Below are 27731 nucleotides of genomic sequence, written 5' to 3'. Positions count from 1 at the left end.
TGCTGCTAGTGGTCTTGCAGGCAATGGTCAAGTTGCCTCCAGACTTGTTTTCAAAAATATAGGTCCAAGAATGAGAGACTACTGAATAATCAAGGCAATGGATATTACAATTATGAAGAGAACAATAAAATGTCTGTTTGATTTACTGTTCTTCATGTCTGGAGTTGATTCAAAATTCTGTAAAATGTCTTTCTTTGCCTCCAACAAAGCCACACAGTAGCAAGTGTGCCATTCATTGCAACAAACAGTTTATGATGACAACGTTAGTGATAAAGTGTTGTTACAGCAGCACAATAAAAGCATAGAAGTATCTGGTAGTGGCCAAAAAGAAAGGCAATATATAAAACCAATACCATTGAGCAACTGTGGAAAGGAGGAGGCAATGCTTTGGAATGAGAACACCAGAGGGACTTGTATTTGTAAATCCTTTGGAACTCATGCCACAGAAGTTAAGTAAATTTAAAAAGGATTTTGCCGTCAAAGTTGGTAGGGCTTCATAACACAATAAAATGAATAATAGATCGAGCGCCTCTCCAAGATACGTCACTTCAACCAGATAAAGCATCAGGGGGCTCATGAAAAAGAGAGTCTTGTACTCTCATTGGGCCTTCCCTGTATAAATAAAGATGGAAAAAAAAAAGATATTTAAAACTGCGCAGGTGCAGTATTGCAGGCAGACCTTTGCTCAGTGCCTCAGTTCGGACTTGTCCCTGGAGCACGCTGCTATCTGACTTTGCAGTGACAGCTTGGTGCCATGAGGTGATCCTGTTACAGTGAAGCCTGGAGCTGCCAGACTCCGTGGAGCTGGATCAGATATCCCCAGAAAGAAATGGCCTGTTTTATCGCCCAAGTCAGTGGCAGCTGTCTCTCTCTCAGCGACCACATAGTACCTGTGAATAGAGATGCATGGACTTCATGAAGAAGCCCCGGTGTGTGGCAGACAGTGACTGAGCAGGTGAGCAAAGCCATTCGTCACATGACCACCGAGAACACGAGGACGGAGGAAATGAATCAGTCAAGAGCTTTTTTTTTCTTCCTCACCTTGTATCAATGGCACACAGATGGAGGTGGTGGTTTATGGAGGGTTAGAGGGGACATACATAGCCATAAACGGACCGAGATCAGTTAATCATCTAAAAAGTAAATAAAACAACAACATTTTTACCAAGTTCATGTGACTGTTTTAAACCAAGCACTCACATGAACTTTCCAACCATTAAAAAAAGAACAAATCTAGATACAATGTGATAAAGAGACAGCTATCACCATTGTAACGTTAGTCGTTTTATTCCATAACAAAGGTTTACCGCTGTTTCACACCTTCTCACTGTGACCTCACTTCCTGACTTTGATGGAAAGCCTCCGTAGCCCTTTGCGCAGGGATACATATTGCACAGGAAAAAGGAAATGACAAGTCAGAATATATGATTCGGTTATCACATAGTCAGCACTCAGCTAAAGGTACTCAGAGGCTAGTTACAAGCTCGTGATTTGTTCAATTCCCTATAATATAATATATCTGCCGTAGTGTTAATTTAGTAGGCCGGTAAAAGGAAGTCATCTATCAAAAAGGCAATGAAAGCAATCATCTAATTACGTGTGCAGTTCTCGGCCCGTAAATCTCTGCACAATCATACCCAGTCGGTTACAGCCATGTTTAACAGCATGGGTCAACTTGACATCAACTTAATGACTATGGAACAATAAAAAATAAAAAAATGTCAGCTCCAACATAACAACGTAAAAGCTATTATATCTGAAATAACAGGGAATTATATACGGCAAGAGTGTAGCAGATGTCAGTGTAAATCACTGGTCTGTTTTGAGATGACATCATGATTATGGTCACAATGTTATGTTATTCCAGATATTCCCAAAGTCAAGGGCGTTGTAGCTCTCCTATAGATCCACATATTACACAGGGTCCCCCCAGTAATACAATTTCACTCTATTTAAAATAGTATATTGGGTCAAAATTAAATATAAAAAAAATCTGTTAACAGTGACAATAAATACAGATTATAAACACATTCACATAACATATCACATCATTTCAAACTCAATTTGTTTTTATGTTAATGAAGTCTGGAGTCGGACACATGGGGTGTACATTGCCGTGCTGCTGGCGACCCCCAGGGGGCCCCAGACCCCACTTTGGGAACCATTAGGTTAGACTATTTTAGAAACAGTTTTGGTACTTTAGCATTTGGACATACTTGTAGAAGCATTATTAACAAACTAAGTGGTAGTAAGAAGCCAGAAAATGAATAATGAATTGTTAGGGGCATTCCAAATGATATTTTCTGGAGTGTTTATTGTGTGCCTAATGTTTAAAAGCAGTACATATAAATAATGCATTGAATTATTTGTATGTGGTTAATTGGGGCTGGGAGGCCCCAGTAGCGATGGAGAAACAGCAGCTAATGTTTCCTCACTGCGTTCTGTGACAGACATGAACTTAGCCATCAGGGCTGCAGAACCTATTTCAGCCAGCCCGCCCAAACTGGGGGTGAGCCACTCACCGGGGGTCATCTGGATGGTGGGGGTGTGGACCACAGTGCTCTGAGGAGTCGGTGACAACACCTGGATGGAGAAATCCGAGTTCTCCAGCTGAGGGCTTTCAGGAAGATCAGTCATGGACGAGCCAACTAACAGAACAAAAGGAAATATGGATATTTGATCTAACCCGTGATAGCTTCATGGTTAAGGCAGCGGCACATATGTTGGACAATGTCCCACCTTTAGCATAGTGAGACTGAGTCCAACAAGTTGTTCTCTACCCATTCCTCAGCCCATTTTAGTCTAGTACTTTCCTGTCAAATAAAACCTACAGGCCCCCAAAACATTAACTAGCAGGTCATAGGTTTTGGAGTCTAGTAGCCAAGGGAGAACACAAAACACACCCACCATCAGCCTTTATTCTCATGCTCATTTACTGGGAAGAGTACATGTCTTTTTGGCCCAAAGACAACACAGAAGAACGGAGAGGATATGAAGACTCGACTGTAGAAAAATCAAACCCACCACCTCCTTGATGAGAGGCCCCTTGTGTCATCGCCGGCTTACAATTTGCAACCCGACATATAAACACAATAAAATGCCCAGGCCTCTCTACTGATGTACTTATATTTGATAATAAAATATCACAAAAACAGCAGCACAGTTTGCTGTTAACCCCGGTCTATTTCAGAACAAAACAAAAGAAGAAAAAAAAAAACCTTTGTCAAATGACTCCTATGACTCATGCAGTACCTCAGTATTAGGATGTTATTCCAGCCCATGGTGTAATAAATATCCAATGCGTCAGGCCTCAGTCAAGGACAGTCCTGTTGTGATGCATGATCTGTTGAGCGCAGCACCTGTCCAAATGGCTGTGATCTTTTGACCTTTAACCTATCCTTGTGTGGTGCATCACGGGTCACTTTGTCTTAACCCCCCCATCACCTCTGGCTAATTCTGATTTCAGACTGTGAAATGGCAGAGCAGATATCGCATGCTGGTCTCCTCGGGTCAGTTGCGATGAGTGCAGCTGTTGCCAGGTCAGCTTAAAGAATGGGGGGGGGGGGGATTTCAATGTGTATCTTAAATATGTTTGGGCTAAACCATGATTCCAGAAAAATTGGCCATTGTCAGAATGAGCCTGCACTGGCTGTAGAACAAGAGAACTTTGTAAATGTAGTTCATATTTACAACAAACCTATGGCAGGACTGATTTAGGTTGACTGTTATACTGTACTTATTGTGATCTATAATTGTTATTTTGCCAGTTTTCCATAATGGATATAGCTTTTACAATTAGACCATTGAAAATAATCTGATAATAATCTGATTGAGCAAGAGTGCATCTGGAGAGGATCTTATGGAAGTATGTTCCCATGCCCGCGGGAGCCTGTAACATGAGGTCAGCAGTAGTGGGCTACGAGCAGCGGTTGTGATGGCAGAGTAGTGCAGAGGTTGCACGACCATAGCCAGTGCCATTGTTGTGAAGGAATGTGTGATTATGATAGACCTATTGTTTGTATGGAGCAAAACAGAGGCACTATAAATCTGGGTTTGCCACTTTGTCCAGATGTAGCATTTTCAAAATAAAACTAGATTAAGACTTTTTTTTTTCAAACTGGTGATTAGATAAAAAGAATTTCAGCTCTTTTTGCTGCTAATTTCCAAGGACAGTGCTACTTTGGTGTAGCACCAGTTCGTCACACTAAAAATGGCCATGCATTCTCAGCTGCTTTGCTTCATCGCTCCTGCGTCTGCATCATCACTGACACATCCGCACATCCAGAGTGCTATGCAAACTTCTGTTACGCCTATTAAACCTCACTGTCTTCACCCCAATACAAGGTACATACAAACCATACCAACTTAAACAGGAAACAACTGATCTGGCAAAACATTATGACCACCTGACAAATAATGATGGCCGATATCTCAGACCTGTGTTGATAATGTGCACCCTGACGAAGGCTCGAAGGATATAAAAAGTGTTGGTGCATTTCTAATTGTGGAAATAAAGGCCTTTTAACTTTAAATCGTCAAACAACATCTGTTAATTTCTCTGCTCGCTCATTATAGGACACTGACTTTTTCAAGTTTTGTATGAACCTGCTAACATGGGATTAGTTGGCGTATGGAAAACGCACCTCTGCTCTCTTGTTGGGCCCAGAATTTCTCCACTGTTTTGGTAATGTCCTGGTTCTCCCTCAGCTCCCTCTGCCACTGGCGGAGCTCTTGAACATCTGGTTGTGCTCTCACCTGAATACCAAAAAATAAACCAAAGTGCAAATAGAAATTAAATCATGCAGCGGTATAGTTTGTAAGAAGAACATTTCCAAAGATTGTGAAAATATAAGTCTAATGTTTTAGTATTTCACTTCACGTGATTTGGTGCTAAATGAAAAGTCGATGTAGGAACAACTAAGGTTAGAGGTACATTTTATTTTAACTTACAAATGTGGACAACTAAGCTTAAACGTCGCCGTCTTTAGTATCCCTCCTGTGAGCTTACTAAACATGCTTGCTGAAAAGAGAACAGTAAAAAAACCTTTCCATTTTCTGAACTGGTTTTGGGACTGAGATTCATTAACTACTCCGCATTTTGTTAAACATCCGCAACATCCCGTCTCCAAATCCCTTTCCCTCTCATCCAAAGGCTCTTGAGTGCCCAAGCATTCAGCTAGTTTGAAAATAGGCCTGTTATATAATGCACAGGCCTGCGAAGAATGGTTTGGCTACAGCGAGAGTGCTTCAATGGTTAATTCACTCATACAAATGGAAATCAGGGGTCTGGGGTCAGGGAGGTTCTGTTTTCTCACCACGGTTCAAGTTTGTCACTACAATTCAGTTTGATGAACGTGAAGATTTAGACAATATAAATGTTAAAGGAATGCAGGTCTGCTGGATTGATATATAATGCATAATTTTTAGACAGCAATTATTCACGATATGTGGCGTTCTTTGAAAGCTGCCTTTTTCTGTAAGTTGCTGACACAGCGCATCATGTGCGACAGTGGCAGAAACACAGCTAACGATCTGTCTTTGCACATCCGCAAAACCTGTAGAAATATCATTTTGACAGCACAGGAATACGAAATTGTGCAAATCCCTCTGCCATATGGAATCATCTGTAGAATGCCAACCATTCTGTATATGGTTGGCATTTTACAGCCAACCATATACAGAAGACTGGCTTTCTGTGCCATCTTTAATTACTTACCTATGCTTAAATTATGACTAAATCAAGACTATTCCAGAAAATAAATATAATTTCTCATTTAGATTAACCTCTAACCCCCGGCCTCAACTGAGCGCTTTTTCTCCAGTTCAGCTTTACCCAAATCTAAAAGCTTCTCAGCTGGAGCTCACTGCCAATAGGCTAGAGTAACACCTCATTTGAAAAGACCTACAAAACTGATTGGAACTTTTTTGTTGCGTTGTTTGTGTCACATTTTACCGCATTTTTGTTGTGTTTTCTTCTCTTTTTTTGGTCTGTTTTTTGTAGGGTTTTATTGTTGTGTTTTTGTCGCTTTTCCCGGCACATTTTTGGCTCTTTCTTTTATGCTTTTTCATCACTTTTTCATTGTGCTTTTGTCGCTCTTTTGTTGAATTTTCATCCTCGTTTTCGTGGCTATTTTGATGCTATTTTGATGCTATTTTCCCCAAGACGTTTTTAGATTTGGGTAATGCCAAACTGGAGACAATGTGCTCGGCTCCGGTGGGGGTAAAGAGGTTAAAACCATGACAAAATCTGGACAAAACACACTCGGCTTAATTAGGACACATCTCGGACAGTCGGGACCTACCTACCAGACTAAAATCTTCAGTTTGAGAACTCTTCTGCTTGACATTTGGTAGAAAAAGAAATCAAAGACAGCGACATCATACTTTAAATAGGTCTTTTCTATTTTTATGATGGCTCCATTACTGATGTGCAAAAGCTGACTGAAACTGGTGGTTGTTGTCTGCTTTATCTGCTCCCTAAAAACCTATTATTTCTTGTGTTCTTGTGTCACCGAAATCCACCACCAAAGCTGTAATTTGTACATCCATATACATCCGACTTGATAGGACAGATAAAGTGATTGGATAAGTGCATTCTAAATCACTAGCATGGGCTGCTAATAGCCGTAGACCTTGTTTTGTGTAATGGCGTCAATGCTCAACCTGATTGACTTCACACCGGACCTATTTTCCATCCATTTCTTTATCAGCGGCTGCAGACCATTCACCCGGAATCACAGACCCACTTCTGCTGTTGACAGTAAAGCTTGCCGAGTGGTGAGTGTGCAGTTCCCTTTCAAACAGCCCTATTAGTTTATGCCAAATACAATATCTCTCAAAACACACTGTGGCCTACTTTCAGGACAATGATGCCATTGCTTTAAGGTTATCAAGTGCACCAGGGTAGAAACACTGAAAGATGGCACAAGACAGCTCAAACTTAAGAAAGGCAGGATAATCTAGAATAGGCCTGCACGTGCACACTATGAGCAAATTGCGATATTCGATAATTATTTCAGCTCAGTACGTTCTATAAAACTTAATAAAATCCAAAGTAATTTATTTTCAGTCATATACTGTAAGAAAACACCAAAGAAAACAAAAAACAAGGCCAAAACAAGCTTATAATGTAACTTTTACAGATGCTATATGGTGTTTATGAATGCAAATATTATTGTAATGAGCGTACTACTTGACCCACTGTGACCTCCTGCTTGAACAGCACAAGGTCCAGTCATAGTTTGTACAGTGCATATAATAATAAATGTACAAATGGAGAGAGAGGAAATGGCTCATGTGATAAAAGCTTCTCTCCTTGGCCACAAAGCCCAAGCACTGATATCCTAATATGAAAGCCTATTTATTACCAAGCGCCCTCAGACATCCATCTTTGCTGAGCATGAGGCATCTCACCCTTCACAGAGTTTATGTGGAAGTCAAATATATGTGTGTACATTATGGCATCAGACGGATGAATGGATTATAGAGCTGGGAAATGGCGCTCAGTCCAAAGAAGATTATGTAAGGTATGTGCTTACGTTTTTCTTAGCTATTTCTGCATCTGCAGTGTCCTCTGTGATTGGATGAGACAAATGAATAATGGAAATTAATGGGGAAATGATGAAACAAGGCAGTGGAGATAGCTTTAGTGTCTTGGGGCTGGGCCTGTCTGATACACAGGCGCTCTGCAGTCAGCGCTGCGTCAGGGCGCTTATATAACAGCAGCAAATGTGCAGCGTGTGGGGGCTGGAGAAGGAACTGTGCAGTGTTCCCCTTTTATTAAGACAAGCCCACCACCATAAGGTAAAGTTATCCCCCCCCCAAAAAATGTGTCAAATTGGACTTAGCAAGCAACTATATCAGTATAATGTGAGTTTGAGTGTAATGTTGTCTGTTTCTTTTATACCAAATTGCACAAAACAACATTATGATACATTTTATAACATTACATTTGTAGTATTGTCTTTGGTAATAACAAAATACGTGCATTCCATTCACTATTCCTGGTTTGCTTCTGTTCTTTTAAGAAATGTACAGGCAAAATATATCAGCAGCATGTACATTTGCTTACAGAATGAAGTAGTTCCTCTCATCCATTTCCAATTAGTCTGTGATAAACAAACTGAACTGAAGTGCCAGGTATGAGCTACACAGAGCTCATTTATCTTACTTGTTGAGCAGTTGGCCAGTGCTTCATCAATGGTATTCAAATAGATCCGTATAAAGTCTGTAACAAAGTAGGTGTACTTGCATTCTTTAAAATTTGGTACCAAACTCCGAACTTCTTCCCATGTCTGACTAACAGGGCTGTTATGAAATACAACAAAACAACAATGTCCTTCACCCAAAATATCTCCGCCTGATGCATACTGAATAAGTCATGACCCTTGAGTCAGTCCTATTTATTTCCATGAGTTCTCTGGCCTCACCAGCACTTTTAATGATTTCTATTATTATCAGATTTATAAAATTTACAGTTTAAATGTTCATGCTGAGCGCTACCAGGCAGTTAGTGGTCATTAATAACATGTTATAGTCCAGAGAGAGCACATCAGTGAAGCCTCCCCACACGCATTCATTCATTCATGCGTTAATGCTGCCCTCTGGTGGTGATACTAATCTTACATCAATTGGCAGGTAGAACAATGGCAAAAAAATACAATCTGTGAGAATTATTAGATTAAGGGAAGTTAGGAACCTGAATTTAAGTAAAACATTCTGTAGAATTATGTGAATAGAAGTGTACTTCGCATAAACATTGAACTTGGTACAAAAAGGATTTGAGACTGACAGCGCTGATGATGTAATCGATTCTTAGAATAAAACTGTGAAAGAGCAGCTTACAGAACAATGGAGTTATACAAGAATTGGTAACTGAAAACAGAGGAAAGCAAAAGACGAAGAGTGATTTTATAGACAATACTATGAGGTAGGCACAGTCACAACATGGTCTTCTGTTATTTACAATTGTGTGAAGGAAAATTCTTCTAATTTAACTTTCCAATGTGTTGTTTACCTTGTATCCTCTCCAAAAGGCCTGGATAATCAGCGCTGCCTGTGCTTCACTTAGTTGTAAAAATAAAGGCAATGGCGGCCTAGGACTGCAAACAGAGACAAGAGATCCACTCAGACAGCCAATACTTTATAGTTACTGTAAACGACACTTTCCTTTGTACACTATATTTCAGGGTATTCCATAAATGAATATCATAAATTAACAGAGTAAAATGAGGCTTAATTAGGGCACATCTAGGCTTGAAAAGGGTAAAACATATTGCTATTTTAGGTATTTTATCTCTAATCTGATTTAAAAACAAAAATACACATACAACATCATCACTCTTTAGTAAATCTTAGCACCATCCTATTAAACAAACCTTTCACTTATTTTTCTATTGAAAGGTTGTTACATCATTTCCATGCTTGTTCAGTATTCATTTACACTCAGTATCAACGTCCTTCGAATGGTGGAACGCCCAACATTTTCACGATTGTGAGATCTTCCAAACCCTTTTCAAGTCCAAACAGTGAAATATAAATATTCTGAATGAAGTACAGGGTTGTACAGTGACGGGTGACTTACTGCAAGCTCAGCCACTCCTTCACAAATGGGATTTTGCACCACTTCATTGGATTCTGTCCTTTTCTGTGTGGGTTGTGGCTGTAAAAAAAATAACAGACAATTAAAATACAATTGATATTAAAAAAATGAAGGTGGCCAAGTTGTTCACACTTACTTGTAGAGCCACTCCGTCAGGAAGTCGCATGGACTAAATGCTGTTACCTTGCGCTGAAAAACATTGCAATGTATAATTTAGAAAATCTAACCTGAAATACCAGGAATATTATTCAGACTCGGTTTCCCCGTGTGTCCTGTACAAAATGTCTTAATACTGATGTAAAAGTTCCAATTTGAAAGGAATATGTCCTTTGATTCTGCTGACGTTGATAAAACTGACCTTAAAACAACCCTGTTGCACGGCTTCTTTCTGCAAAGCATCCAGAGCAGGGAGTAAAACTGGGAAGACACTCTTCTCCAAGAATTCTGTGAGAGGATCTGAAATATGTAAAACATTGTCAGCAATATTTAGAAGAGTAAAATGTCTGCATTATGGCCAAGTGTGACTTACGACTGAGCAGTTGTTGAGGAGGTGGTGCGACCTGTCCAGAGTGCTTCTGGCTGAGAACACTGACTTTGAAGTGAGTGTCATTTCCACTCGTCTGAAACGAGTGTAAAATTGATATTGGCTTTTTTGTGTGTGTGTGTAAACCGGATGTGTCTTTTAATATATTTTAATATATCCCATAGTTGAATATAGCGGTAGCACTAGCACCTCTCCTGGCGTGTGTATCCCGGAGCCCAGCCTGGACCCCTGAGAGCTCGGAGGGTCCCCTTCCGTCCACTTTACACTCGGAGGCCGATGATGCCTCGATTCAGACACTTCCAGAACTGACAAAGCAGTAAGACAAATGTAGTTCAAGAATGCATACGGCATAAGAGCACTCTGTAGCAGACTTACCGTCAGAAACCACGTGCCAATGGGATTTATGAGCCCGGTCGGTTTTAGCGCTCATTTTGGTTAGTCTGTTTTGGTTGCCAGGACTCGGACGTTGCTAAGGAAGTTCGCGCGCACCTTTACTTCCGCTGTCCATGGCTGCGGCATGAACGTGTCAAAGTCTAATAGATCCATGGTCAAAGTACTAAGAACTGCATGAATTAGTTCCATGGAGGATTGTGAAATTTTTAAGGCGATATTTTACAATTTGTTAAGGACACATGGTGGTCGTAATGAGAACCGTTTTAAAAACGCCAGTGTTTAACATTTTAGCCGCTAGATGGCGTCTATTTGGTAAATAGATAAAAAAAAAATATAGCCTATAAAAACCTACATAACAAAATTAAGATTTATAATTAAAATCTTTATTGGAATATATTCCAAAGCAGTTAAGTCATCTCATGACTGAACAAAAATAGCAATTTTATCTTATAAAAGTCCCAATGTATTTCCAAAATGCACAAAACAGCTTTATAACAAAATATACATTGCAGTAACTCATAATTTGCGGTCACCAGCAGACTTCTTAATAAATAACATTGTGAACAAACTTTGTACATAACATTTCAGACTTTCCCATCTTTGCAACCAAAATGATGACAATGGTTCCTAAACAATTCTGAAGACTGGTGCCATTTGTCTTTTTACAGTGCATTTTTTTGACATTATAGAAATAAAAATCATAAAAACTCTTCAAATAATACAACAATTATGGTGACAGATTTAAAACAAACACTACAAAATCTGTACTGTTAGTATATTCGAAATGTTTTACAAATATAGAGATGATTCAAACTAAATAGTAGTTCTCTCCAGTAAAAAAGAAAAAGTCCTTCTGCACTTCTGGTAGATGATAAAGCCATTAGCATTTTAAAATGATTTTTATGTTTGTTTAAAGTCAGGCACTGGACTCTTGTTGGAGACCACTTTGTAAATCCATGATGCAGGAAAACCCAAGTTAGCAAGTTACATGCTTGAAAAAAAAAAGTGAGTCCATACCCCGATGCAGAATTAAACAAACGTATAGCGTAAAGATACTGTCATTTAGAGTTAGTCAGTGGTTACATTGCATTTCTATGGACAGAGGAAGACTTGCAATACGTCTCCACAAACATTCAACACCCGTCTACAGGCAGTGTTTAGATCCATCAGTGTACATTAAATGGGCTTTACAAACAGGTGAATAAACTAACAGAGTAGCATGTATAGTGTGTCAGGCAAAGATGCAGTGGCTTCCATCCTGATTATCTGATAGACCTTAATAAATCAAAACGGAACACAAAAATGACTAAAGAATGTGATATAAATGATGAGTCTTTTATCCACCGATACGTCCATCTGGTTGAAAAACCAGAAGGAGCGAGTAGGCGGATTTTGTCCGTGTTTTAGTCAGTCTCATTTCAGTGCAAAAGCTGTTTGTTTTGTTTTTGTTTTGTTTTTTAAAAGAGACTGCTAGCTTCGTTTGTGGTTCATTTTCCATTTGTGTTCTTCCATAGTCCTTAAATAGATTCTTCTTCCTTTACAAAACTCATGCACAAAGCAATTGGATCCTTCTTCTCTGGCATAAAAAATGTCCAAATATACCAAAGCGTTCATCCATTCTAAAGTTGGCAATAGCTATGTACAAATGATATGTCTTGTTGAATGTGTCGTCGTGGGTTCCTGCCTTCGTCACTCTGGTCGTGGTTCTCCATGAACCCGGACGCGGTACACGCAGGTGTATTCGGGATGACCCCAGTTGGAAAGCACACGGACCTCAATGATCTGAAACGCCTTTTCATTGGGCTCCTGACACAAGAACAAAAACACGAAAAACATTTAATGCTGGCAGACCCAAAAAATAATTTTAAAAAAAAAGGTAGATATTTACAGCGACAGGAAATGTTTGCAGGGATTCTCCATCTTCTTGGTAAATGTAGTTTCCAAGAAGTATTCCTTCCTCTTGGTACTCATCATCTAGTCCCTAAATAAACAACAAAAACACACTATAGCTTAATTTTTCAGCTTGAGAAGCTTGTAAAAAGTAGGTCAATTAGCAGGCTACGTACAAAGACAGTGAAATTGCGTGGAGCACTTGTGATATTTCCAGTTGGAGATAGTGTCTTGGGAATGTGTTCCACACAGAAAGAAGTCGGCCGAACTCTCATTGAAAGACGAATGACCAAGTAACCCTGAGATCCTTTAAATGCCCAGCAGTTACCAGGGTACACGTCAGGCTAAAAAAGGGAACATGACAGAAGTAAAACTACTGTATATGCATAGTGTTGTTTCATAATCATTGATTTAAAGAGGATTCATCTTACCTGGATGACCACACGAGGAGACTGGGAAAAGTACCAGAGGGGCAGGCCAAACAAGCTCATGAGGGCAGTCTTTGTCTCATACGTCTCAGAGCAGCGGGTACTGAGGATGCTTCCGCCTGAAATGTCATTGAAAAATGTCAGGTTAATTGTATGCATAATATCCCAAAAAACAGAAATATAATTACATGAAATAATTGTGTTAACAATATAAGTATCACATTTGAAAGAAATTAAATAAAATGGTTGTGACATTTTAACCGTGTACTTTTTCTTACTGATTATTTTGTGCTACATTTATTTGAAGGCCGAGTATTACTTAGTTATTTAGTGGTAAAAGTATTACAAAGCAAAAAAAACTGTTCTTTCAAGAAATGAACCTTATAAAGCACATGATGATGGATACACGCGCTGCTTGTTAAAAGGCTTCTAATACCCTGATGCCCTCCCGCCTGACTAAGCCTGCATCCATGTTGCATAACAGAGTGAAAGCAGAGGACAAGCCCTGGGCCATGGGACAGCAGCCTAATCTTGTCTAGGTATTACAGGGTTAACAGCTGCGTTGTATCAGTAATACAGACCTCCAGACTCCAGGGCATAGTCCACCAGACCGGTTCGATCTTGAGAGAAGAGCTTCAAAGCATTCTGGACAATCACTTTCACATGCTGTGGAACCAAAACATGATCAAAATATATCCTCAATTCTACCTTAACAAATAATAAATACATGATGCAGTAAAATACCTCCTCTGTGATTCCCTCAGCAGTTGCAGTGTGCTGCACAGTCCCGGATACTGTTCGAACAATGGTTTGTGCATGAGACTGGACCTCTCCCATGGTCTGAACCTTATTGAGTTCTAGTTGCAGTGACACATTTCGGAGAATGTTGAGTTCGAGTTCAGCCAGAGCGGCTCTCAGGTCCGGGGTCCTTGTGTAATGTTGAGAGAGCCAGTGCAGCAGAGACTCCGGAACTTCCCCTTCATTTCCACTGCCATAGAACAGGGCCTTCAACTCTCTACGCACTTGGGCCGAAACCTCAGAGGAGATCTGTGACGACACCTGAGCAGAAAGCTGAGAGACAAAAGCAGTACCATCAGTCTTTCCCACTTTATGTACAAGACATTTAATTCTCAACTGTCTTATTATTTATGCTGTGGAAATTCTACACATTTACCGAGGAAGCATCTACAGGCACTACCAAGCTCTTGATATTAATTCACTCACAGTCTCTTGTAGAGTGTCCAGCTGCTCACACTTCCCCTTGCAGCCAATAACACCCTGCAGATCGGCTCGGATTTTACCCAGCTCCGATTCCAGTCTCTTCACTTCAGCCAGGAGAGCGTCATGGTCCTCCTGCTGCACGCCCACACTGAAAGGAAGCAAAACCACAAGTTCAGATGCTGAAGCGGTGCATAAGACGTCACCCAAAATGTAAATGTTTACATATTTCGCAGAGATGTGTGTTACCTGACAGGAGTTGCATCTGCAGTCTGTTTTTCCTTCTCCTCCCTCTCATACTCAAAGTGCTGTTGCTTCTGCTGCACCTCCTACAGCACAAAATCACACAAAGAAAAATAAATAAATAAAAAGCATATACGCAAGTAGTTCTCACAAAGTATTGGTGCTTCAACAAAGGGAAGAGATTCATCCAACTATTATTTTTCCAACCACTTGGGTTGGTGCCCTTACACAAAATTGAAAAACGGAGTATTTAATCAAATCACAAGAGTTGTCTCAATACTAATGCCAACAGCAGAAAAGTGTCGGCGAGTGCAACCATTCACTGATCCAATACCATGCCATATCTTTTAAATAAAGTACACTTATATTCCTGGCTGTGGAGGCTCTGTAGGGTCAAAAACTGCTTTTCTAGATCCATGTTACTTTCAGACTGGCACTTTGTCTTGACAACTACACTGAGCCAAGTACTGGATCTGATTTTGAAAAAAATGGTGTTGGAACAACATAAAAAAAAAAAAAAAGCACTGATGACATACCTCAGTTTTAGCAGCCAAAACTTTAAGCAGCAGTTCCAACTCTGCCAGCCGCACACCTTGGTTCTCTTGCTGCTGTTTCTGATGTTCTCCAGTCTGAAGAGGAATACAAAAAAAAAAAAATTACATTTGGGTCCAAATATAGTACATACTCAATAGAGTTATGTGCCCACCTCTACCCGCTGAGCGCTGTCCTTGTGGAGTTCTCCTTGCAGCACAGTGAGCCTCTTCTCCAGGAGAGAGGACACCCACAGGCCCAGGCTCTCCCTGTCCGTCTCCGAGTGGAGCTGCTGCTTCAGGCTGCTGTACAGAGCCAGAATGTCTCCATGCTGCTGTGCCTGCTTCACATCACCCTGCTCCACCCGACCCCACAACAGCGCTAACTGACGCTCCACCTGCTCCAAACGCTCCAAATCAACACCAGAGATCACCATCGGAGGAGGAGGCGACTGAGGAGAGTCAAGGAGAGGGCAGAGGCTTCAGTATTCATGAGTCCTCACCAAACATACTGGTAGATAGCGCTAAATAACTGGTCTAAAAGCCAGGTTCATCTTCACATATTTATGTACTTACTGATGCCTGTGACACAGGGGTGGCGGGGGTGTATTCCACTGGAGTTTCAGGAGCAACAGAGCTAGAAACTGAATCGTGGGCTGGCATCATGTTGGATAGAAACGTGAGGGAAGATGCTGGACGCCACTCTGTCAAGTTTATGGCTGGGAGGTAGGCAAGCAGAACTGCAGTGGACAGACCCCACCACCAGAGGGCTGCAAGAAAAAAAATAAGCATTTACCATAAAAAAATGTTGTTTGCAAAATTCTCAAAGGAAGTGCCCTGGTTATGACAAGAGTGTAACCTCTGCAATCTCATCAACTTACCAAAGAGGAGGAAAAAGGGAATAAGCAGTAGCAAAAGCCTCCAGATCTTGAAAAAGCTGAAAAGTTGTGTGAAAAAACACAAGTTGTTGTTGTCTGCATTACTATTATTTTGCATGTGTTTGAATTAACTTTTTCGCTATTTGGGAGCACAGTCTTACCTTGTGAGAAAGAACACATTCAAAAGAGACATTAGAGAGACCAAATGGTACCATCCACATGCAAGGAACCACAAGAGCCCTTTGGCGGCATTTACTGTAAACAAAGAAAAATGTCACAAAACCATAATAAATAAATGTGAAGGAAGTATCAGCATGTCCACAAACCTGGAGCAGCAAAGAGAAGCCAAAACAGAGCGACCGCCTTCTGTGCTACTGCTCCGACCCCTGAGCCCAAAGCCGTTGCCGCATTTGCAACACAGTGACCAAGCTGAACAGAGCTCCATGCTTTCGCTGCGTTGACCACACAGTAACCCGGCTGGAGGAGGCAATAACCTAAAACATTTTTATGGGATTTAATAAACTGGTTTGCAACTGAAGTGCATCCGTGTCTAACAAAATCTAAAAAGATGTCAAACCTGCGAAAGCCAACATGCTCCAGAGTGCCCCCGTCAGCCTTTTCCGCCTGGAGCAGTCTGTGTGCAGGATGGTATGTGTCTCTGAATACTGCTTTCCTTTACAGTCATCACCTGTTTCAACCACACACACACACAAAAAAAACCCTCAAATTTATAGCAAACATTTACATTCGTCCAACTATCTACAAATAAAATACACATCTAAATTGCCCCATTGTTCACTCATCTATACATTGTGACATGAAACATTTATGAGTCACAACACTGCTCGTCACACCCTTGTGCTTTCACAGCTGTCTTCTAACTGCCACACCCTTCACCAGACACCTAAAGTATTCACTAATCTAACTTCTCAAATTTACACGGACTGGTTTGGCACCATTTTAGAATTATTGGCAACAAAGTAGACATTTGTTCCATTTCCAGAACCCAGAATATGTAAACAACGCACTGCAGACTATTTATAACCATCACTTATTGGTCAATTCTGGACTAAATGTATGTAGTGCTAGTATTGTTATTTGCTTACATAAAGAGCCATTAAGCTTCAGATGAGACGCATCTTCCGTCGCTAGATCCTTCACATTCAAGCTGCCGCAGAAACTTGAGTGAGCTGCAACAAAAAAAATAAGCATTTAATAACAGTTCCTTATGATTACATTAAGAAAATGGAAGAGTTGGATCTTTGTGGGACCAGCAGCTCTTTCCTTTAGAAGCAGCCATCAGAAAAGTGCCCAATACCTTGTCCTTCCGAGCCATCGGCCCTGTATCCCATCACTCTGTGGAGAACACTCTGCTTTAATAACCGCAGTCGGGACACGCTGGAGGAAAGAGCCTGCCCTGCTGAACTTGAGAACGATGAAAATACACCTGGCGACAAGATGGTTCCATATGCTCATTAGCGAAGGCGAAATGGGACAAAGTAAATATATACAGGTGCACATTGATGAAAGAAAGATCTTAAAGCCACTGAGCAGTCGGTGGAAATGCAAGAAATGAATGGAAACAATTCAGTCCAAAAGACGAGTGAGGAGAATCTACTATCCAAGAATAAAAAGGCTTAAGCCAAAGAGAAAGCAAAAAGAGAGAAGACAAAAAAAAAAGAGGATGCTCAAAGTACCTTTTCCAGATAAGCTTTTTGCTTGTGAACCGACCCAGAGCACACTGTTGCAGAATAGTGTAACTAAAGACACAACCGACGCCAGCGTTTGTTTGCTGTAGCTCATACACGAGTTTGACATAGAGCGTAGCACACCTGGAGACACATTACCAGTTAACACATAATATAAAAGAAAAGATCAACAAACTTAACACAAATGTCTTACCAGTTTTGGTTCTCCGACTCCTGTCTCTGGAGTATATACTGGTAAGAGGTGAAGAGGATGCGGAAAGAGCATCTGCAGAAGCTTCTTGCATACGAGAAGATGATAATGAAGATGACGATGCAGATGAGGATGACGTTTGTGTTGCGAGTGTCCCTGTTCTCTGGGAGTGATGTACACAGTCTTTACACAAGTAGCCATTGACAACTGTTGTATGGGATTTTGAGGAATTGGCACTGCAGCTGCCATTGACACCGGTATTATTGTCAGAGCTACTACCTCTTTCTGCAACAACACAAAACATTTTTTTAAAGTTACAAAATCGTTAAAAGCCATTATGTTTGATTTGCACTGTTGCACTGTTAATGTCACAAAACTTACCCCTGTGCCCATGTACTGTAGAGGCGGTGATGATTGTGGAGATATTGCGTTGTCTGAGCTGAGACTGATCCAGAGCAGAAGAGTGCAGGGAGGAATCAAAAGCTGTACTAGTTTCCTGATCCTGGTCCCCGCTTTCTCTTATTGGCGTACTCAATGCTGAAAAAGACAGTGCTACTCTTGGTGTAGCAACTTGACTCAAAGACAATGAACGGGAAGACGACTGTTGGTTTTTGCTCCGGGATGTTCTAAAGACAAAGCTATATTAGTTGAGTGTTTAGTGAATCAAACATAAACGTGGCAAAGACACACAGCACATCTCACCGTGTGTCCTTCCTGGTGCTGTTGCTGTAGCTGCTACTGCTCTGGCTGTAAGAGTAGTCCACCACGCTGTTGTTGCCGGACTGACCAGCACTGTTGTTCTGCAGACGCAGGCTTCTACGCGACATCTTGGGAGACTCGTACACAGGAGCAATCTGGTGCTCCTTCTCAAATTCGAGGGCTGTAGTCGAATAGCTTGAGCTGCAAAAAACAAAAAAGTGTGCTCAGTATTTCTGGCACGCCAAGTTTCAACTCCAAAGATCCAGCGGTAAAGCAAAAGAAAAACCCCTAAACAGAAACATGCAGAGCTTGTTTCCTCCAAATGAAACCTAAAACAGGACAGGAAGTGAGTCACCCACAAGGGGCACGCTAAAAAAAAACAATACAAATGGAAAAATATTCAGAAAACCAACTCAAGTATGCAGATAGTAAAATAATTCTCCTCTATGTTGTGTTGTCCAGTAAGCAGACTACACATGTTGTAAAGCAGTCTGCCATGTGCAGTGAGCATTGATGACTCACAATGCCACACCCACCTGGCAAAGCAAGCACAAGTGACAGCCAATAATCTGCTGTGACCAACACGGAACAAGACTGTTCTGAACGCAACAACTGCTCAAAGTATGCCCACAGGTAACTCCTGCTGCACACTGCGCTATCGTTCATGAAGATAATACCACGAACATGTCCATTGTTTATGACAAACAACCAACAGGTCAGAGGAATAACCCATGTGGACTACAAGAGCTCACTAATCTAATCTGGACAACAAAGGATAAACTTCCTGTGAGACACAAGGGAGTGGCTTCATAAACAGTTAACCGTCATCAAACACATGCACTCTGCCCCTGCAGTAATGATTAATCTGTATTCACACAGATCAGGCCATCAACACCAATATAATAACAATCCACCATTTCGACACACTGTACTACCAACAGCATGTGTCCTCAAAGACTCTAAATCCGGAGGATTACGCTGTTGCACTCAGAGCTAATTATACTCTGCTGCTCTTCCCACTACTAAGACACATAACGACCAGGACAAACTATAGTGGAAGCAGAAGCAGTATATAATAGTAAACAAAGTTTCAGAATTGAACAAATGCTCAGAATTTTGTGTGCACTGCATTCTCCAGACGATTCCTGCTCGGCCCACATCATAACATAAATAGCACTGGACACAGCAGCAACGGAATGAGGATGACACAGTAGAGCATCTCTAAAGTATGAAGAAAGAAGGCCTATCTGTGCTGATGCCATCGGACTGTGTGTTACATAAGAAGAACTTTTGGCAGTTTGGCTCTTCCCACACTGAGCAGAGAAAGCCCTGACTATAATGAGAACAATGAGTATTTCAAAAGTGGTCATTTTCCTCCCAAAAGAAAACTGTTTCAATTTATAGTAATTGGTTCTCATGGACTGCTGTAGTATAGGGTTTTGTTAACCATAAGCTTGGAAACCAAAGGGTCGCCGTAAAATGTAATAATGAGACTAAATGAGACTAAAATCATCCAAACTTCCACTGACAGTTTGAAAGAGCCTAAACTGCTAAACTAAAGACAAATTAAGTCATGCAATTTTAGTAGACACAAACCAGCCTAAAATTTCACTAAATACTGTCTAAAATTAAAGGACATTTTAATCAAAATAAAAAGACTAAAACTAAATTAAAATATGCTGTCAAAATGAATACTGCTGCGAGTACCATGCTATCCCTGGGTAAGATGCTTTCATTCAAGTCACCATAATGTGGTTGGTTGTGAAAAAATAAGATTTTGTCAAATCAATGACTGGATTACTGTGGAGAGACCACTGATTAAAGACAGACAGTACCAAAAGTGGTTGTTCAGTAGAACTTCTCATGCATGGTCTAAACAAAGTTGATTTGCATTACATGCAAAACCGTGCTTCTTTACTAAAGAACATTGCACACACAATACAATGTCATCACATCACATGCCTTCGTTCATTTAATCTCAATAACTTAATGCACTAACTTAATAGTATTAATGATGGGCTTGTTTGCTCAGGAGCTGCAGAAAACGCTCTTCACAAAGTGAACAATGTGTTCTTTTCCCAAAGTCTATTAAACTATTTATGTAGCACTGAATTCAAGCTACATTTTTCTGGGTTGGCACAATTTGTTGCATTGGGATTGTCCCTCCCTCCATGTTTCTCCTCCCTCAAACAGAACTGTCTCTGCCCCTCTGTTTCCACTATGGTTTCCACACTACAGCAGCACTGCTGCCTGTGGCTGTGGTTGCTGTGGAGACAGTAATAAACACATTCAGAAGACAGGGAAATGGAATACATAATTTACATATTTTTTGAGTATGCAACATTTTAAAGACATTAAGAACATCCATGTTTCCATTACCTGCATATACATTTATATTTACAATATGTAACAAATCAAGAGTACAAACATGAAACATCCCATCATAGACACATTCTATTTATTTTTCAAATAAACTAAAAAGAGAAATAAGACCTATTAAACTGATATTGTCTCATCCGTCTTCGTCATGTAATTGTCCTGTGCTCAACAAACATGTTTAACTTGCCGCGGCAACTTTTTGTCCAAACCAAACTAGCTCCACAAAGTACTCCATAAATCTTGCCACTTTCACCAATTTCAAAAGCCGCTCCAAATTCTTTAGGTCAGAGTAATGACCTACCACACCTCACCGTCAGTCACATCCAGGTATGAGACACCCAGGCAGACAAGTCAGTCATAAAACATATTCATGAGGGTCGGACCTCTGTCAGGACCTGTTCAAATGACTCTAATTCAACTGGATAGAAAAAGATAGTTAGCATTCCTTAACCATCTATATGGGCAGATGCTTGATTAAACACATAATTTAAAACTACCTTTGCTAAAAATGTGTTCTACTTTCTAATGGGAAAAGTTTATAACTGCAAGTTGAAAAGTAATAAATAGAACAGGCGGAGTCTGGAAGAAGTGTGTCATTTCGAGGCCATATTCTTCAGAGAGATGCCAAAGTGACAGTGAAACACAGCAGCATTCCTCTGCACAAACCCTATGAGTAAACAGCTGCAATATGAAGGCAATCCCAGTGCACTACTTCTGACATTCAAGTTAGTGATTTTCTGAGGGAATAGGCCAGCATATAAACACACTGAAAAAACATGCATAATGCAGAAACTATAGCCCACAGACAATTCTTACAGCTGCAATATAGAAGAAAATCTGTGTATTGTTGAAGCGATCCACATAGTAGCATATAGTTTCTGGCCTGTGCTCGTTCCACATATCAAAATAAACAAAAGACCATGAGGCTGAGTCATACAAACCACCAACACAGGAATTTGAGGGAAGAAAAGGAAGGAAGGAAAATCTAGTGAAAACAACTTGGCATATTGGCCCATGCAGTACTCTCTGAAATGTTAAATGTTATTATTTTACTGATGTGAAACGGCACTGATACAATTAACTTCTGCTAAACTGACAAGTCCTATTGCATTATCTTAACTGACAATACAAAGGCATACCAAACCCAGACTGAGTCATACAGACAACCTGCACTGCCACACACAATATCACAGGCAATGAAGTAGTGGGAGTACTGAACAGTACTCTACTCACCTGAGAGCGTAGGTATAGCCAGTGTTGTCCGGAACACACAGCGGTGGCGTATACGTGTGCAATTGTGAAAAATCCATGTTGATTCTTCTTTGTTTAGACTGTAAGAGTTGGGATTTAATGGACAGGACTATATTAAAATGTATGAAAATTTGAAAACAGCCTACAGCACGTTGACTCCTTTTGCTACTGACCTCACAATAAACATAACATGCAGTTTGGTCCGAATGAGCTCAAGCCAAGTTTAACAGTAACACAAACTACAATGAAGTTTGTTTTCTTTTTTTCTGCTCCATTGGCACAATCTATTTGGCTATATTCAAGAAAGTGCTACCCAACAAAGATTTAGCACCCACTGAAAACAACTGCACATTCCCTTCCTGCAGAAAGACAAAACTACTACTGTATCCTGACGGGACGTGCTGACCTCTTGTCGCATGTTGGCTCTGGCTGGTTGACGGACACAAGACAGGAAAGCAGCGCTGAATAGGTTGTTGTTCCAAAGCAGCGAACGCCAACTGTTCCTCCAACAACTGGTACAGACCGAACGAAGTCACAACAATCCCCTCTCTTCACTCCAAATCATAGGCACAGGGGCTGTTCCACCGAATTGCCACTGCCTGAGAGGGTAAGCTACACACAACTGAGAAGAGCAGTGTTATGAAACCAACTGGAACCAGCAAGGGGTGGGGCTGTAATTTGGGCAATAGGCGGGAAAGCAACCATTGGCCTGCCTCCTGCCAAACCTAGTTCATGTAAATACACAACATGTGGATACAGCATGTAGGTTACGCCTGTGCTGCTGACAGGACAGCTTTCCAATATATATATATATATATATAAAACTGGGACAGAAAGGAGTAAAACAAAACAAAAACTAAACTAAAACTTCAAATGCTGACAAACAGATGGCTATTTTCTCAAACCTACCACTGACATTTCAAGTATAATCCCATCTAAATCCACATTCAATACACATATGCCAGAGAGGGATAGAAACTAACACTTAGAAGCCAATGGGACAACTTCAAAACCAGACAGGATTATTGCATTGTGACTTGCCCTAGCTCAGACCAGATCCTGGAATGCCAAATTGTAGGCAAGGTTGGAGCTTAACGTTGTTACACAAAGCTTGAGCTCAACGTCAAACATAAGAAAGGAGACAGTATAGCTAAGTGACAGTGCTCCATTGTGATATTTATCTCTGTCTCACTTCGGAGCGATCTCTTTTAACTGCATGCAAGATAGTTTGTAGACTAGGAGGCAGTCTTGAGCGTGATCTGTGTGGCAATAACAGCAGTGTGGCCGGGCCAGGACGCTCTCATATTGCCTAAACCTATATTTAGAAATCATGCATTCTGGCAGCGCCGTTAAGTGTCCAGTGGATGACATTAACCAGGCTGACTTGACCATTTACAGATTAGATTACACAATTCTATACAAACACACTCAAAGCAAAAGCTGCACAATCTCCATACCGGCCACTAATGTGTGTATAGCACGTTTATTATAGTCGTAAACAAGACTGGTGTCAATATAAGGCCCGTCTGCGTTCGCTGGGCTACCAAAAACATGAGCCAAAGGAGTCAACGCGTAAAATGTGCTCAGGGTAGCGTTTGGGTCAAACATTTGCCAAGCTAATATGTCAAATAATGCTTTAGAGCGAAACACTTGCCCGCGTTGTGAGCCTCCATGCAGGCTATAAGGTTATTCTTTAGGACCGTAATCCAGCGGGTCATCAAAGCATCACGTCATATGCGCAAACTTGTAACAGCCACCGGACGCACCGAAGCGCAATGGTAATATGCAATTGCGAGAGAGAGAGAAAAATCCGATGTGCTGCGATTGTTAAAAAAAAAAAAAAGGCCACAAAGTTTGCAAGTTATAACAAGTGTGTTATGCTAGGTGCACAACACGCAAGATATCCAAAATGGCTTCCCGAGTGTAACAAAGCCAGAAGGATCGCTGTGGAGCTGTTCCTCCCACTCCCACCGCTCCCAGGCCCTCTATTGTAGGCCAGTGCGCACTCTTCAAATCCATTGGAGGAGGACAGTTCTGCTGCAACACCGTGCTCTGAACCTCGGCTGGCCCCCAGGCAGAGCGAGGAACCCCGCTATTGTTATGGGCAGAGAGAATCCCGAGAGGGTCTCAAGGGAAAGTGAATTGCTCTGCGTCCGTCATTGAATCGCGTCACACTACTTCAAACCAGCGATCTTTTCAAACATTAACCATGCAGCTATTTTCACACAAAAAAAAAAAAAAAAAACATCTAATCAAGATACGTCAATTCATAGCGTGTAGTAATTATTATTTCTTCAACATAATTATGCACACATCATGTATAATTTGCTCAGTGTTGGAACATGAAAGACCAGCAGTTGTGCACCTGGCTGGCACACTTCACTGTGGATCTTGGCCAATAATAAACATACGCCTTGTGGGTATGAAAGTAAATACTTTTCTTGAGCACACCATCAATCATTGTATAGAGTGAACCTATTCTAAATTTAAACTACATACATTAATCCATACTTTTGCCTTCTATTCAAATTTGTAGTTTAAGGCAAACAGAATGTTTTGCCAAATTTATTATCACAATATTAGGTGATGCCCTATGGAACGCAGCAAAATCACAGAGCTTTCTGAGATTTACACAGTTTGCTTACAAGAGGCGGATAGTACAACTCAGTCACATTTGCTCAAGCACTTTTGGAAGTAGTTCTTCAGAGTAGTTTTATCATATGTTGCTTTTTACTTCTATATGTAATCTGATAACAAAGTATCTGTGCTCTATCTTGTGTAATAAACAGTTACTCCACAGTGTTTAAACCTTTAAGTGGCAAAAGCTTCATGATGTCATAAAATAGATATATATGATAATAGATAAATATGTTTGCCTACTACCATTTGTTCTACTTCCATCTGTTTGTGTTCCATCTTTTTGGATATTTTTCTAGCATTGCCTTTGGAAATACTAGGATTTTACATAATGAATCGTAAATCAGACTTTTATGCTCAAACAGTTCCTCAGTACTCTCAGCACACAAGTAGCATTTTCTCCAGGTATTTGTTTACCCTTGAGTAATTATTTTGGTCACCACGTTTTACTACTTGAGTAAAATTATTAGTAACGTTAAATATTTTGTGTCTGTTGCCGACATAGCATAAAACTTGAAAACAACAACGCACAGTAGTAACTTGAAAATGTACATTTTTAATTTAATGGAACATACTGTGTCAATATCGTTAAGAAAGTAAGATAATATCAATAATATTCAAGACCAGTGTCATATATCGCATCCCCCCCCCCATTGTGCAGCCCGAGCATGTACAATGAAACAAAGCTCAAATCCTTCGACATCATGAATAGCTTTCAGTGCACTGACAGCACTAATACACTAATAACAAGACCAGTCTTCATTAAAAGGGCCACCGTTTTACATAATGAGATATGTTCTTGCCTGAGCTTAGACGAGCTGATACGTACCTGTCTGGTCTTTGTGCGTGCGCTCAGTCACGCACAACGACAGCATTTGGCCTCTCCCAATGTATTCCTATAGCTCCACACAGGGGTGAAGTTGGAAGCTACCACACTCTTCCACGGGCACGCACAAAGACCAGACAGGTACCCATCAACACGTCTAAGCTCAAGCAAGAACATATCACAGTATGGGAAAAATGGTGGCCTGCTCCTTTAACAACAATCAGTGATATTGTTTGTTATTGGGCCAGACGGTATATACTGTGTCAAGGAATAAATGTTAAATCTATGGGTCAATGATCATTAAAAATAAAGAAGATTTAGTTAATTTGAATTCCCAAACCACAAACTAGTAGAGCTTGGGAGTTGTTGTTTACGAGATCAAGACTTGACTGAAAACTATGACAGAAGAAGCAGCATGATGGGAGTTCATTTGCACTATGGAGCAAACAGACCTTATGGGGCCATCTAGTGGACACTGTTCAAATATGATGTTTGAATGAATGACTGTCGATTCAAGCCACAAACGGGGCAGAAGTTGTCAAAACTAATGGCACAAAACTACCCTTATGCAGGCATTATGTAAATTACTCTGCATTGTGAAATCACTTAGCAACCAAACCAAGTGTACAGTGGAGGACACTTTGCGTAAACTTTTTTACGCGAGTAGCTAGTTAGTTAGCCATAGCAAAAGGTTCTGTCGCACTAGCATAAATCTAATGAGATTGCAATTTGCAACGAGGCTTTTTGTTAAGTGAAAGACTGGACCACCAGAGAAGACGTAGTGTTTTCAAGTAGAAGTTAACACTCACATGTATGATGCTAATCTGCCCACACCGATAGTGAAGTCAAACTCTGGCGGGGACACTCTTCATACTTCCATCCATGTAAACAGTAGAAGCACTTCTCTTCAATGAAGTTAACGGCTGTGGATCCACATTTACATAGAAATTACTTCCCAACACAACAATTCAACCAAACAGAAAAGAAGACCTTACTCACGCTAACATTTGCCTTTCCCGCACACAGTCACATTTTCCGTTGCACTGCAGGCGTCATTAGCGTAAACCCATATATGGTAAAAATGACCAAATATGGGGCAGGCCCGTCAGGGCAAATGGCTAACAGCAGAGCACATCGCCCCTTAGTGGAGGTCGAGGAAATTACAACTCTCTTGGTTCAACCCAATTTGACAGAAAATGTGCTCAAATATAAAACCTCAATATGAAATATATTCTTTTATTTTTTTATGTTGTTTTCCTTTGTTTAGAAGGCATCACATAATTTCTCTGAAAAGCAAAATAGTTTTATTAGATTAACTCAGTATATTCAGCCTGTACTGTATACATAGTCCACCAAATTCTGTGTTATTTAAGTATTTTTGGTGAATTGAAGCACATTGTTTTGTTTTGTGGACTGCACAAACCTGACAAACTGGACTTCAGCAGAGATGACGCAATCCTTTTGTCACTGAAGCTACCTGCACAGGTATAGCTTCAGTGTTTTCTCAGTTTACGCATTGGATTGGCTTCTGTTAAGGTCTGGATTCTAACCATGAAAGCATTCGTTTTTTTACTGTTTGTGGAATACCTCCTCTTTGTACAATCTGAAGAGTTTGATCGAAGTAGGTAGATCTACTCTAAACATCTGTTGAGATCTGCTGTGCTGTGGTTTATAATGAGATTTGTTTTCACAGAATTATTATGTGAAAGTTGCATAGCAGTAGCAACAGGTATGAATACTTGAATTACTCAACATTGATATTTTTTCCTCAAACATTAACAAACAAATTCTTTAGAAATTGAGAAGACTTTGCAGGATGCCACAACCATGAGCCGACCAGCTGTAATCAAGAAGCTGTTGCGAGGTGAAGTGTGCGACAAACTCCCTCAAGACAAAAGATCCTTTTGCAGGCACTTGTTAGGTAAGGCCATGAGAATATATCTCATGTGTATTTTTACATCTAAAAATTGCTTCATGATTATATGGTGTTGTCTTTATCCAGGCATTAATCACGATGAGTTCACTGAGGCTCTATTAGACAATAAAGATCTCAAGCAACTGGATATTGTTCTTTGTTATGAGCAATCCACAACCTGTGTTGGGATAAAACTCCAAACTTTTAAGGTTTGCCTGCCGGGTTTTTCAGAGTGCTTCACCTATCTAATGGCCTAATTATCTGACATGTTGATTTTTTTTTCTGAATATTTAACAGAGCCACACGACATCCTTTGAAAGTAATCTTGATGCTCTTCTTAGAGAAAACAAAGATAAGGTGCGATTTACCAAGCCTGCATGTTCAAGCTCCACAGTGCAGC

General features: G+C 40.5%; 2 protein-coding genes and 1 long non-coding RNA gene across 4 annotated transcripts; 1 reads left to right on the top strand and 2 right to left on the bottom strand.

Annotated features, from left to right (window-relative positions):
- Positions 1-1946: 1946 nt before the first annotated feature.
- On the bottom strand, positions 1947-10670 carry iqck (IQ motif containing K). Its single transcript, XM_079565188.1, has 9 exons — positions 10521-10670; positions 10335-10450; positions 10131-10221; positions 9960-10057; positions 9738-9790; positions 9584-9661; positions 9017-9101; positions 4644-4755; positions 1947-2648 (listed from the first exon to the last, which is right to left on the bottom strand). Exons 1-9 carry the CDS (start codon positions 10573-10575, stop codon positions 2377-2379), a joined length of 960 nt encoding a protein of 319 aa, XP_079421314.1. The 5' UTR covers positions 10576-10670; the 3' UTR covers positions 1947-2376.
- A 910-nt stretch (positions 10671-11580) lies between these two features.
- Positions 11581-26352, bottom strand: sun1b (Sad1 and UNC84 domain containing 1b). Of its 2 annotated transcripts, XM_079563962.1 has the most exons (23): positions 22360-22756; positions 21936-22033; positions 18327-18524; positions 18006-18250; positions 17628-17909; positions 17423-17557; positions 17044-17172; positions 16832-16915; positions 16303-16413; positions 16052-16219; positions 15887-15980; positions 15729-15784; positions 15424-15617; positions 15024-15299; positions 14854-14946; positions 14324-14403; positions 14081-14225; positions 13601-13927; positions 13438-13522; positions 12860-12975; positions 12605-12772; positions 12427-12519; positions 11581-12344 (listed from the first exon to the last, which is right to left on the bottom strand). In XM_079563962.1, the coding sequence occupies exons 1-23, from the start codon at positions 22369-22371 to the stop codon at positions 12228-12230; spliced, it is 3306 nt and encodes a 1101-aa protein (XP_079420088.1). In that variant the 5' UTR covers positions 22372-22756; the 3' UTR covers positions 11581-12227. The 2 variants fall into 2 exon arrangements, with proteins under 2 accessions (XP_079420088.1, XP_079420089.1); XM_079563963.1 differs by lacking the exons at positions 21936-22033; positions 22360-22756 and adding an exon at positions 26222-26352.
- A 628-nt stretch (positions 26353-26980) lies between these two features.
- On the top strand, positions 26981-27731 carry LOC306969094. Its single transcript, XR_013793304.1, has 5 exons — positions 26981-27037; positions 27110-27145; positions 27212-27337; positions 27419-27540; positions 27629-27731. It is a non-coding gene; the product is annotated as an uncharacterized lncRNA (long non-coding RNA).

This window comes from Gobius niger (assembly GCF_951799975.1).
Source record: "Gobius niger genome assembly, chromosome: 10".
NCBI lineage: Eukaryota > Metazoa > Chordata > Actinopteri > Gobiiformes > Gobiidae > Gobius > Gobius niger.
This window is presented reverse-complemented; position numbering and strand designations above follow the sequence as displayed.

Excerpts from the sequence above, each read along its gene's own strand:
- iqck (XM_079565188.1), bottom strand. The coding sequence starts at position 10,575 with ATGAGCGCTAAAACCGACCGGGCTCATAAATCCCATTGGCACGTGGTT. Across the intron at positions 10,451-10,520 it reads TTGGCACGTGGTTTCTGACG|TTCTGGAAGTGTCTGAATCG; the intron begins GTAAGTCTGCTA and ends CTGCTTTGTCAG. Across the intron at positions 9,662-9,737 it reads CTGACGGAGTGGCTCTACAA|CCACAACCCACACAGAAAAG; the intron begins GTAAGTGTGAAC and ends TTTTTTTTACAG.
- sun1b (XM_079563962.1), bottom strand. Across the intron at positions 18,251-18,326 it reads AGCACCAGGAAGGACACACG|AACATCCCGGAGCAAAAACC; the intron begins GTGAGATGTGCT and ends CTTTGTCTTTAG. Across the intron at positions 12,773-12,859 it reads CTCCTCGTGTGGTCATCCAG|CCTGACGTGTACCCTGGTAA; the intron begins GTAAGATGAATC and ends TCCCTTTTTTAG.